This window comes from Psittacula echo (assembly GCF_963264785.1).
Source record: "Psittacula echo genome assembly, chromosome: 1".
Taxonomy (NCBI): domain Eukaryota; kingdom Metazoa; phylum Chordata; class Aves; order Psittaciformes; family Psittacidae; genus Psittacula; species Psittacula echo.
The window spans coordinates 110,975,869-110,989,435 of NC_137735.1; the positions used below are offsets into that span (position 1 = coordinate 110,975,869).

At 40.2% G+C, this 13,567-nt stretch overlaps 1 protein-coding gene across 1 annotated transcript; it reads left to right on the forward strand.

Moving 5' to 3' along the window:
• Positions 1-13,287, forward strand: KLHL42 (kelch like family member 42; the record flags this gene model as incomplete). Its single annotated transcript, XM_080613589.1, has 3 exons — positions 1-881; positions 8,451-8,644; positions 12,515-13,287. 3 exons carry the CDS (start codon positions 1-3, stop codon positions 12,964-12,966), a joined length of 1,527 nt encoding a protein of 508 aa, XP_080469715.1. The 3' UTR covers positions 12,967-13,287.
• Between the last annotated feature and the right edge of the window lie 280 nt (positions 13,288-13,567).

The window sequence follows — 13,567 nt, forward strand, 5'->3', positions numbered from 1 at the left end:
ATGTCCCTGGCGGGGCGGCGGCGGCAGGAGGAAGAGGAGGAGGAGGGGGAAGGGGACGAAGGGGAGGAGGTGGTGCAGATCCGGCTGGGGGACAAGTGCTACCCGGTGTGCAAGAGGAAGCTGATCGAGCAGAGTGACTATTTCCGAGCTCTCTATCGCTCGGGCATGCGGGAGGCAGGGCAGGGCCATGGGGAGCAGCTGTTGCGCGGGGGGCTGAGCGCCCTGGGGTTGGAGCTGGTGCTGGACTTCATCAACACCTCCTGCCTGGCCAGGCTGGAGCAGGAGGAGGGGGGCGATGAGGAGCCCCCTTTGCTGGAGGAGCTGGTGGAGGCCGCTTCCTATCTGCAGGTCACCCCCTTGCTCCGCCTGCTCCTCTCCCAGGTGAGGCTGGGCAACTGCTTTGAGCTGCACCGCCTGGCTCAGGTCTACGGTCTCCAGGACTTGCATGATGCCTGTCTAGACTTCATGGCCACCCACTACCATCAGGTGCTGCGGAGGCCTGATGCCCAGCCACACCTCCTTCTGCCCCATACTCTCCAGCAGCAGCTGAAGGAGAGGCGGATGAAGGGTACTGCCACCCTCGTGGCCATCGGGGACTTCATGGGTGCCTCCTCCCTGGGCCTGCCTCTGTGCCGTCACCCTCAGGCAGAAGCCCCCTGGTCTATGCTGAGGTATGATGAGGAAGCAGAGAGGTGGCTACCCCTGGCCAACAACCTGCCCCCTGATCTGGTGAATGTCCGAGGCTACGGGTCGGCGATGCTGGACAACTACCTGTTCATTGTCGGGGGCTATAGGATCACCAGCCAGGAGATTTCAGCTGCCCATTGTTACAACCCTTGCCTAAACGAATGGACTCAGCTGGCTTCCATGAACCAGAAGAGGTAACCCTTCCTCCCTGAAATACATGTATGTCCATGTATGTTGTCAAAACAGACCCTGTTAAGTCACATGGTGTTGACTGGACTCAGCATTACGAGAAGTGATTCAGACCTCTGTGTGTGCAATGAGTCACTTGCATCTCTAGCATCATGTGGGGGGAAGGACCACAATGCTTGGCAATGGCTTGGCAGCATGCTGTTGGATGGGCCTGGCAAATCTGGTCTTTACCATGAACAGTCAATCCCATACCCTGCCGTGGCCAGGGAAGGGTGAAGGGGATGGGACTTGGTTGCATCAATGCTGGTGGTAAAGGCCTCAGCCATGGGAGAGCATGAGCTAGGCAGAGAAGGATTGTGCTATGGCCCTCCACCATGTGATCAGTCACCTTGGTCTGAAATGGTGGTGGGCTCCCTGTTCTCCTTTAAGTCGTAGTACACAGACAGCCAGTCTCTTCAGACAGCTGTCTCTCTGGTAGTACAAATTCTCTTTGAAATAACAAAGATTTAAAAAAGGAGATAAAAGTCTTCTACTTTTTTTGTGGTATATATGAATTTCAGTAATGTGACAAGTTTTCTAATGGGGATATACAGTCTATCAGAACTGGAGATGGCTGAAAAAAAATAGCTGGAGCAGTTTTTCATTGGTTTATAGTCTCAAAAAAACCTGAATGTTTATGGGCCTCCATTTCAGCGAAGTAGTCAGCAGAAAAATGTCAGGAAGATCTCATTTTATGAGTATATTTGGATCTGGGAATCATTTGCCATTTTGACCATTTTGCTTTTTTCTTTTATCCTTTTGAATTGTTTGTTTGACGTTTATGTTGAAGTTAGTGTTCAGAAACACTTGTATAATTTAGTTGGAAGAATAATAGAAATCTATCCCTGAGGGGGACTCAAGAAGAGAGCCCATCTCCCTGACCAAGGTTGTGGCTGCTCTACCTTAATCATACTGAAGAGTTATCAAAACAAAGGCTTTTACTTCACTGAAACAAAAAGGTTTCAGTTATACAATTGGAACTTCCCCATTGTTTCCATTTTAGAAAAAGTATTTAAACGTTTATCTGCGAAAGAACAAGTAAGGAGGTGAAAATTCACTGTAGAATGGAAATTCTCCATCCAGTAAACTCAAAGAGCATGCAGAGACCCAAAGCATTAGCATAAATGCTTTGTATCTGGGTAGTAAAACTGCAGTCTCTATTCCAGTCTCTACTTAGCTCTTGCCAGCTAAACCCCCTCAAAACAGGGGTTTGACCTAAAACTGGTTCTTTCCTATTTCACCCTTTTTTTTTCCACTTCCTATGTTGTTGCGAGAATTTCACTGAAATGATTACCTCCATAATCAGTCATCTGAATGGATCAGAAACAGTGTTTTTCAGTATTTCTTGCTTCTTGGAATAGTGTTATGAAAAATTTAATCTGTAAAATAAGTGTTTAGCTTTTAAACGCTGCAAACACCTTTTCCTACAGGCATGTTTCTTAGAGGCTGAGCCTATAAGCAGTCTTCTCCTAGGCGCCTGTGGGAACTGAGATGTTTCAGCTGGCCTCCCTTTGGCAATCTTGCCTATGATCATGATTGAGAGCACATTGGCCTCGTATAGAAAAGTATTATGGGGTCAGCCCACACAGCATCTCCTATGGAAATTAACTTAAACATAGAAGTCCCACGTTGATCGAGTTACGAGGTTTTGGCATTGGTTTGTGAGGATGTGTATGTAGCGAGAGGGATGTTATGTGCAGTGATTCTGCAGTGTGGTGAATGAGGGCTTTCTAAAGAAAAGTGCTTTCTCAAGGCCCTTTTTTCACCTTACAACCTGACTGTTCAAACTGTAGATCAGCCTTCTCCTCCCCACACTTTCCCTTTTTTCTAGGATATATAATCGTTATATCTGATATAAACACATGGCTGTTTTCTCCCCATGTTACTGTTTTCAGCTACACTGCCATGCCAGCTTAATCTTGAAGCCCATCACAGGTGACAGGAAGGTATTCCTTAGTACAGAATTTCGCATTGGCCATTTACTGCAGAAAAGTAGTATTCAAATGGATATTTTTTGAATAGTCTCTATTCTTACATTTTGTGGTAGTTGTTGCAGGCCAAGAAGACTCCACAATTACATCTGTCCCTAGACTGCAAGGTAGCAGCAAATGAGTATGTTGCTCTCTGAATAATAATCAGGGTAAGTTCTTTTCATGGAAATTATGCTGCCCCCTTCACAAAACGTGTTTTTGACTTTTGACATCTTCATGAAGTCTCAACTGTGAAGTTACAATTATTATTTTTTCTATCTGACATAACATTTCAGGTCTCTGATGACCCTCTTAATGTTTGCGGCCAGAATGCAGGGATGGCCTCTGGTGTAGGAGCCGAGAGCGGGGAGTTTCACAGAATCACAGAACAGAATCACAGAACATCAGGAATTGGAAGGGACCTCAAAAGATCATCTAGTCCAATCCCCCTGCCGTAGTTTTTTAGGATCAGGGATTTTGCATTTAGCACAAACAGCACTGATGCCTATCTGCCACACAGATGTGCTGCAATTAGATCTGCAGTTTGCTAGGCATTGTATTTTTAGTTTGTTATGCTGTAGTAAAATAAGCAGAGCAGTTGCCTGGTGTGCCGCTTAGGAATTACAGTCATGTGACTGTCTGCCAAATGAATTTATGTCAGTTGATACAATTCACTCATGGGTGAATTTTTTGCATACCTTGAGGAAGGGTTCTAGTTCCTGTTGAAGGTGGTTTGACTTCAGATAACAAGAGTATCTGGATTTGGCCTATATGAATGGATGCATATGTTAGCCTCGAGGAAAGGCTGAGGAGTTATGGAAGTAATTGTGCTGTTTTGCTATTACTATAAGAAGCTCTCTGCCTTCAGCAAACCGTGTAAATTCTATGTAATTTTAGTGTTTAATTATTTCCATTATTGTAGTATAGAATCCTAGGATGTTGGATCCTCTAGGCATGCATAGATTAAGTAGTCCCAACTTCTAAGTAGACAACAAAATCCTGTCAGCTGTATGCTGAATACTTAGCAGTCATTCTTGTGTAGATGGTAGCTGTTAGCTTTCTTTCTAGGTATAAAGGTCTTATTTACTGTAGCAGTAGTTTCAAATTTGTTCACAATAGGTAACTCGTGTTTATTATTCTTGTGTTGCCCACATGAGCTTGAGAAAATGTTATTCCCTATTTATGCATGCACAAGGGAGATAAAATAATTTGCTTAGGCTCATATAAGAAGCTTGTGACTGAGCCTGTAATTCATCATCTTCTGGGGGCTAAATCTAGTGCTGGTCACAGATAGGTTGTAACAGATCACAGTTTGTAGATCTTTTCATTCTAGAGGTATTGCTGTACTTTGCATAGTGTCTTAAGACAACAACCTGAACTTTTTCATGGAAGAAACTTCTTGTAAGAGCTGCCAAAGACCATTTGTGGTCTTTGAGGACAAGAAGGTAACAAAGCACATTGGGGACCGTTCAAGTAATATCCTTGAATACCTTTCCATGCTTTTCTTTAAATTGATGCTATCAGTTGAAATTTGCTATTTAAAAAATAATATAGGATTTCTATTGCATGTGCCAGTTACAGCTGTATATTCCACTTCTGTTTTCCTTCAGAACCTTCCTACTCATGGCAGGTAAATCTTCCAGGCTTATAAGACCCTTGCAAACCCCTGGCTGGGATTATACGCGTGTATGTGGAACATGGTTTTTGTGAGCAATCTGTGCCTGAACTGCTGCCATTCTGAGGACTCTTACAGGAATCTAGGAGAGGAGACCTACTCGGAGTATTGTGTACAGTTCTGGTTTGCTCAACATAAAAAGGACATGGAACTGTTGGAACAAGTCCAGAGGAGGGCCACAAGAATGATCCACAGGGCTGGAGCACCTCCCGTATGAAGATAGTCTGAGAAAGTTGGGGCTGTTCTGCCTGGAGAAGAGAAGGCTTCATGGAGACCTCATAGCAGCCTTCCAGTATCTGAAGGGGGCCTATAAGGATGCCTATAAGGTTGAGGAGGGACTCTTCATTAGGGAATTTAGTGGTAGGACGAAGGGTAACAGGTTCAAACTTAAAACAGGGGAAGTTCAAGTTAGATATAAGGAAGAAGTTCTTTACTGTGAGGGTGGTGAGCCACTGGAATGGGTTGCCCAAGGAAGCTGTGAATGCTCCATCCCTGGTGGTGTTCAAGGCCAGGTTGAACAGAGTCTTGAGTGACATGGTTTAGTGTGAGGTGTCCCTGCTCGTGGCAAGGGGTTTGAAACTAGATGATCTTAAGGTCCTTTCCAACCCTAACTATTCTATGATTCTGTGCTACTGGGGGAATGGTAGCGGCTTATAAGACCACCTCTTTCCTCATTTTCTGTCTATCTTATTTTTTTTCCACTCACAATTCTCTGTGTGTGGGGAATAACCTTTGTAACTGTGATTTCATAATTCTTTGTTCTTAATGTTTTAACTCTAGAATAAAGAATAATCTGATCTGTGAGAAGTTTTAATGTTGATCATTTGGCAGGAAGGAACCACAGGTTAGTTAGTCCAAGCCTCCTGTTCTATAGCAGGACCAAGCTTACCTTGCAGATGCACATATACTTTGGTTTTGAAACCCTACAGCAGTGTAGATTCCAGCCTCCCTCCTAGGTAACTTGTTCCTATGTTTAGCTACCCCTCTGATCAGGAAGTCCTCTATAACATATATGCTAACTTTTTTTTTGTTGTATACTAAACAAATGATATATGTCAGTGAACAAGAAGAATGCTTGCACTTCTCTTTATAGCCACTTTTGTAGGGATTTCCTACAGATACGTCTATAGCTGTTAATGCAGTCCAGAGCAATGTAGGCTTTTTTGCAAATTGTTGGATGTTGTCTTGTATTTAAAAAGCTGTGCACTCTGACCCGAGATCCTCTGCAGTTGTGCATGGCATTTTTCTTCCTTTGTGCATATAGTGCTTTGCACTTGTCCTTATTGACTTAAAAGGGTATTTTGAACTATGGTAAAGTATCACAGCTCACTCTGGCTTGTGTTCCTGGGGTTCTGCTCAGAGGAAACGAAGGACATGTCATGTCCCAACACGAAGGGTATGCACTAGATCCCTCAAGTTTAGATAACTCACTGGTGAGAGTGGAGTTATATTGCAGTTGAATCTGACAGACTGTTCAGCTCTGTTGTTTCCAAGCTGTGGTCCATGGAACAGTTATTGGTTGTGGAGAGCTGGCTGGCTTCTCAGTGTTTGGTTTCCTTGTTTCTAGCTGCTCCAACACATTAAAAAAGCGTAAAAATGCACTAAATATTTCCTAATGTTCACTCTCCATAAAAACACCTGCTGTTACTGGCAAGGAAAGGTGAATGATGGAAGTTTTTTGTAATAGATAAAGCCATTGTCAAAACTTTCGCATGAAGCGTGCTGATGGATACTTACAGCTACTTCTGAGTAAAATGAACCTTATAGTTTGCATGCTCCATAAATCTGAGATACTTCCAGTGAATGTCATCCTTCCAGTGTTGCAAGTGGTTAAATAACTGACACAAATGTGCATGACCTCCTTCTAGGATAATTGAAGTAGAAAGTTGTTCTGTACATCTTTGACCAAATAGTTTTCTCTATACTGCAAGAAACAGTCCAGTGATACAAAGACCATCAAGCAAAAACTCGATACATCATCCCCATTCAAAGAAAATAGTAAGAGGCTACAAATAGAGGGTAACAACAGAAACACATGGTAGTTGGAAATCTGAATTCTCTAATGTTCTGACACTACACAGGTGTTTAGTTAGGTCATGTCCTCTGCGGTAAAACTTTAAGCATGTTTGAAAAGTGGCTGTAAGATCTCAGACTAGGAAACACTCTCTGTGTGCACGTGAACTCATTGGATAAGCCAGAAACTTTGCACCAGCTTCATTGCAGGCACAGAGCTATAGTCTTTCTAACACACTTAAGATTTTAAAGGATTTCTTGGAGAATGCTTTTACATTTTGTAGCTTTTTCCCTTTGTTAATTTATGGATATTTTTCCCCACCATAACTTTTAAAACAGGTACATTGCTTTGAAAATCTACATGTTTTGCAAGTAATTGTCCTTGTGTCATACCCACTATTCATTGCGATGTTATTCTGGATCCTCTAAGATGGAAAACATAATTGCTGTAGAGAGGAGATGAACAGAGTGACCTAAATGTCAGAGAAAAAAAAAGAAGAAAAAGCAATTAATTCCTTCAAAGAAGCATTTTACTTTCCAAAGTTATATCAGGATGACAAGAACAAAATGATTCCATCTGGAAACAAATTCTTTTTCCAAATATATTTAATAAAAAGAAATTGCAGGGCAGTCTGCTGCTAGGCAGGGTTCATTTTGTCCAGACAAAGCCCTGCAAAAGTACTTAGCGGTAAGTTCTAAATCTTGAATTCATACAGACTGAAACTCAATTTACTGCTCAGCAGGCCAGTGCAGGTCTAAAGCACCACTTCAGTTTTACAGACATAACACAGTTCCCCATTTGGCTTTATGCTGAGCTGGTGCACTCCAGTGGCTTTCACACATCTAGTTAATTGGGATACCTCATGGTAAAATGTCATTTTGGCTCTGGAGTAGGGAAGGAACAACCTTTCTAGGCAGTGAGACTGTTTCTGAGAAGAGGAATAGCTCATCTTTTATTAGAGCACAGCTGGAAGGAATAGCTGAGCATGTAAGCCCTCTATCTTCAAGTCCTCCAGTTTCTTCTTAGAGACCTGCTTCTGTAACATCCATAGACCATTTTTTTCTGCCTGTAATATCTTAAAAGTGTAAGATATAAAACTTCTTCAGTAATTAGAAAGCTGCCCTTTGCCATGCATGAAAGACAACAGCGTTATGGAACAGAAAAGAAATAAAAGAACAGGGAACTGCCTGTTGAGTGCAATGTATTTTGCTCACGAGTGGGACATAATTTACAGATATGTCTTACTCCAGTGGGGTGGAGGATGTATTTAGTACTTTAATATTGAATAAGGTGCAGAAGATTCTGTCTTCCTTCTTTTGTAGAACATGACTCAACATGTTCTACATGTTGAGTAATGAAAATGTTTCATTACACATTCAATGTGTTCAAAATTTTTGTTTATTAAGGTTATTAAATGGATTCTGTATTACAGACCAAGGTGAGTACATAGGTATTCATCAACTCTTGTTTGAAATTTCTGCAGTTTTAACTAAAATATTATCCTTGACTGTGTGTATATAAAATACATTTTTCTCTACTAAAAATACTTTACTAAAAGCCTAGTAATAAAAATGAGACATCTACTGAACATATTAGTTAACTAAACATTTAGATCTCAAACTGTGACAGTTTGAAATCCAAAATAAAATATTTATCAGTCTCAGCATCAATGTTATTTACATCCAGAATGTCACTGGTTACTGTCGTGAGTTATTACAGTGTAATTATGGAACTTTGGCTTTGCACAGAAGAGCTCAGATATATTCAGCTGAAAGTGATGGTGCAAGTTGTGATAATGAATATGTTGAAGCCTGGATAGGAAGAACCTTATTTCTTATATTCTTCTCTACATGTATGCTGCAATCTTTTCTTTCAGGTCCAATTTTAAGCTTTTGGCTGTAAATGGAAAACTTTATGCCATTGGTGGTCAATCCCTTTCCAACGTGGAGTGCTATAACCCAGAAAACGACTGGTGGAATTTTGTAGCATCCATGCCAAACCCTCTTGCAGAATTCTCAGCCTGCGAATGCAAGGGCAAGATCTATGTTATCGGAGGATACACTACACGAGGTAGAAAGTTTGCTTTTACTTTGGGGTTTTTTTCAACCTGATTGCTTCTAAGGCCCAGATAATTTTATTCCCTTTCTCAGGAAATCTTTTGAACTTGTGTAGAAAGCTGTATAATACTCATTAAAACATGTTGAAATAAATCACTGGTAGAAAATAATTGACAAGGTGAAACAAACAAACAAATCAATTCTGTCATAGAGGAATCAGGTTTTATGGGGGTTTTTTTCAGGGCTTACATGCACCTGGGGTTCTGTTACTTTGAGGGAACAGATTGATGCGTACTTTAGCACCCAGCTTAGCTCTCTTTTTTTTTTTAGATTTTGATCTCATGGTAGAAAGAGAGGTCTCTACAGATACACTTTGTTTGCTTTTTACATACTTGTTTCAAACTGTCTGAAGAAAAAATATAAAGAAGATACTTGCCTAGAATAATATTTTTCATGTATTAATAGATGTCATGGTCCCTTCAGTATGGCATTTCAGTGTTTAACAGGCAAATTCAAGCTATAGGTAAGATTTGCAGTGCTGAAATAACTTAATTGAATAATTAATCAAGTGCTTAAGCATGAACCAACATTTTTAACTTCCTTCCTTTACCCTGTTTTCTGAGAATACTGTACAGAGAGAAAGATTTGAAATTACATTCTCTCCTGACAATTACTTTTTCATTATCCAGTGGAAGAGCAAGCATCTTAAAAAGAGCTTCCATTTGTTGATTCTTCAAGCACATAGTGCCATTCTTGGGAGGAATACAATTTTCTCAGAGTTTTAGAAAGGAATTTTTTTTTTCATGTCAAATGTTCAGTATTTAACAGTATTTCCTAAATTTTAATTCCTGTCTCTAGGCTCTTGCCCACTTTGTTTGACCACGCTAGTTCTATTTTTTTTCAAAGTGGAGAATAAAATTAGAAGAAAGATCAGCTTTTACAGAGTACTGCAAGCAAAGCTAAACTGACATTAGAACAAGCTGTCCCTTCTAGTGTCTGAGCAGATTTTAGTTCTGTGAAAAGGTTTATAAAAGACACACTTCCACACCTCATGGTCCTTGTGGTAATGATAACCTTCAAAAGCATTTTGTCTGATCCATTCTAACCCAGAATGTGGTGGCTTCACTGAGGAAAACAAAAAATACTGGCTTGCCTGTGTCCATCTGGAAGGCCATGCTGTGGTGTGCTCTGTAGTCCCAGTCCTCCATTATCCCCACTAAAGGACCTATTTTGGTTCATTGTGCTCCCTGATGTCTGGCACTAGGACTGAAAGATGTCTGGCACGCAACACTTGCTGTGCTGAAAAGTCAGATCAGGGGAAACATTGAGACAAGAGAGGAGAGAACAAAGAGATGGGACTGAAATGGGGTAATGGCAAGACTTGTCTTTAGAGACTGGAGTTAAGTTGTGTCATTTTTTATCTAGAGAAAGAAGACATAAGAAGTAAAAGCTATGATTTGGTTAATAGTACTACAAGATTATGGGAGTACCAGCTTTTCTCCTACATCGCCTGCACTTTGCAAGTTCCTTTTCTGGTGCTTGTGCTGTTCTTTTTTCAGGCTGTCTACTCCAGGTGTCATGGATAGGAAGATCAGCATGTTGCTGATGCAGATCCTTTTCCATTAAAATTCATTAACAGCATTTGTAGTCAGGATTGCTGTCCTGTGTCAAGTGCCTTATTCAGTACTTCGTACATGTGGTTTCAACTGAAGGAGGATAGTGAATTACCACTTCCTTCTTCCACACCTCATGGGAATGCCACTGACTGTCAGGCCTCTGTCTTTTTCCTAGATATTTTCCTAGGTCTTTTCCTAAAAGCTGCTTTAATGCAAACAGGGTAGTAAAACAGTATAGAGTTGTGAGCATGGATAACTAGCACATTTAGACTTATGTTTAAATCCAAGACCAGTCAGGACAACAAACGCCTGTGCTTGTTATAAATAAAGATGCTTTCCTGAGCCACGGTCTAGAGTCATTTTTTGTGTGACACCATGCCTTACGACAGCTATCAAACTTAGAAACCAGAATTGCTGCAATTATACTGGTGATTCAGCTTCCAAGTTATGCAGATGTCAAAGAGTGTTAAGGCCTAACTGAGAGGCACTGAGGTTCATGTGCTATTTCACTACATGCAGTACATAAAACACATGCAACAATGAAGATGTAAATTTTAATTTTATTTTTAGTATTTCTGCATACACCTCAGTTTTGGTAGGTTTTGCAGGGTATTTTTTTTTATAATTGTAGAGTTTTCTTCTGACACTGCACTTTCCAAGAAGATGTTAGGATCTGGAATTTTGCACTGTAAATTAAAATGGCACTTCTTGAATAAAGACCCTCCTTCCAGTTTTCAGCTCTCACTTGTGAACCTAAATCCTAATAGAAACCCCGTGTCAGGCATTATGATGTTCATGTTTTGTATTGTTTGTTTGTTTCAGTGGATATAAAAGAATGAGGCTCTGGACTGAGCAAATGAGGGCTGTATCATAATAGGCTTGTTTCTTATGGGTCCTCTCAAATGATAGCACTTTTTACCTGGGAACGTTACTGCTGTAGACAGAAAGTTAATTGGAATTGCACCCCCTGCAATGAGTCAGAGAATGATACATTGACTGTAGACAAAGATCGTCTATATGTAGAGTTTTGATCAGCAATTTCATAGAACATCACAATGATTATTTTTCCCTCCTTTCCCCTGTGTAAAGTGAATTAGATTTTCAAGAAGGCAAAGTAAAGCAATAAACAATTACTGAAAATGGTCAGAGTGCAAGCAAATGCTATATCAGCACCTCCCTAATCATGCTGCTAATGCGCTTCATTCATGACAATCCAGTTATATTTATGGCTATTTATATTGGTGCCCTTACATAACTTGCCAGTATGTCACTGTCTGCTGTTCCACTTGGGAGCTCATCTGGAGATCATCATGCAGGATAGACTTGTGATACGGGGCAGATTTTATTAAAAGACCAGGCTGGAGTCTGCAAACCTGTTGCTGCTTGTCACTTGAGTTTGGATTTAAGCTCAGGTCTCCAGAGATTGAAACTGAATTTACTAGCTAACAAGTCCTGCGCGTTCTGTGGTAATTTAATGAAGCCTTGGACCCATCCAGGGTCTCCACTGCACCATAAATCAGGGTGGTATTGTTAAAAGTTTCATAGAATAACAGCATTGCGAACACATGGATCCACAGGTTGTAACTGAAGTATAAGTATGGCTTCAGCTTTTTTCTGTGCCTCTGTCTGATGCTGGAGCACAGAGTTCCTAGTTCTTAAATTATTTTGACGTGGTTCCTCTCACTGTAAGGTACTGAACATGTGCCGTTACCTCATCCATGCTACTTGCTGAAAATGTAACTAGCTTTATGAATTTATTCTATAAAACTTTGATTTATGGAATGAAATGCAAAGTATAAAGTTAAGCTTGGATGATAAATCAGTACTTGACAGCCATTAAAGAAGCATACAGTCTTTGTGATAGTTTGATTCATCTGTGATCACTGTTGGAGAGTAGACTATTGCTCCATTTCTCTTTTCATAAAAAATGCTAACATGAATTGGAGATGAAATTAAAAGCATAAGTTAAAAGGTAGGGATTATTCTGCTAAAAGCTGCATCCCCAGACAATTCACATCATGTAGTGTGCCAGAAGTAACTTAATTTTTCTCTCTGCAAAGGAACAGAACATTCAAACTTTTTTGTCAAGGGCGAAGAGTTGCAGTTCTCAATAATCAATATTTTTCCCTGGTCTGCTGTGCTTTTGCACTGTAATACATTAGCAGTCTGTAATAATGGCTGATACAGTTTGTAGGGAGGAAGAATCCTCCTCCTTGAGAACCTTCTGTAATATTTATTTATTTGTAAATATCTTTCCTCTGTTTCAGATAGAAATATGAACATTTTGCAGTACTGCCCCACTTCTGATTCCTGGACCAACTTTGAACTTTGTGATGTCCATGTTCGCAAACAACAGATGCTCTCTGTTGAAGAAACTATATATCTGGTAGGGGGTTGTATTCATGAACTTGGACCAAACCAAAAATCCGGCCAAAGTGAGGACGTGTTAGCTGTGCAGTCTTACAACGTTGCTACCAAAGAATGGCTCTACCTCAAAGAGAACACATCAAAATCGGGTCTTAACTTGACTTGCACGCTCCACAATGATGGAGTCTATATACTGAGTAGGGATATTACTCTGTCTACAAGCTTGGAGCACCGTGTTTTCCTGAAGTATAATATATTTACGGACAGTTGGGAGACACTAAGACGCTTTCCAGCCTTTGGACAAAACATGCTGATCTGTTCTATGTATTTGCCTGATGTCCGAGAAGTGTAACATCATCAGGTTTTTCTTTACAGCTCATTAATCATTCTTGGAAGAAATACTGCTCCCTCTAGATAACTCTGTTTTCAGAATGTAGTATGGTTGCATAACATAGACATAAAATAGATTATGTTTAAAAAAGTCGCAAAATCCAATATTAAGAGAACTGCTTCCAGAAAAGGTTTTAAGATTTCAGTTTAAAACATTTATTGTCATGGATTGAAATTTCACCAGGTGGTGGTTGCAATTTAAACATAAAATTTCTGTATGGGCAACTGATGAAGGAGTTCCAAAAGCAAAATTGATCAGTCTAGTTTTATTTTCTATCTTAATAAGCAGTGTAGAAGATGAGCAAGAAATATACATGATAAAAGTGGAAATAATTCAAAAAATAAGTATAATAAAAATCACAAAGGGAATGATTTATTTTAAAAATACAGTTTTTACTCAAACTACGTTCTATCAAATGCAAAATGTTTAAAATTGTTTATTCTGTGACATTTTTCTCTCTGCTAGCAAGTGAGATTCTCAAAGGTGCTGGCAGTCTGGGTGTCATCAAGAAATAAGAACTTCATCTGAATAATTTGCAATGAAATGCTAGGGACTGGGAGGA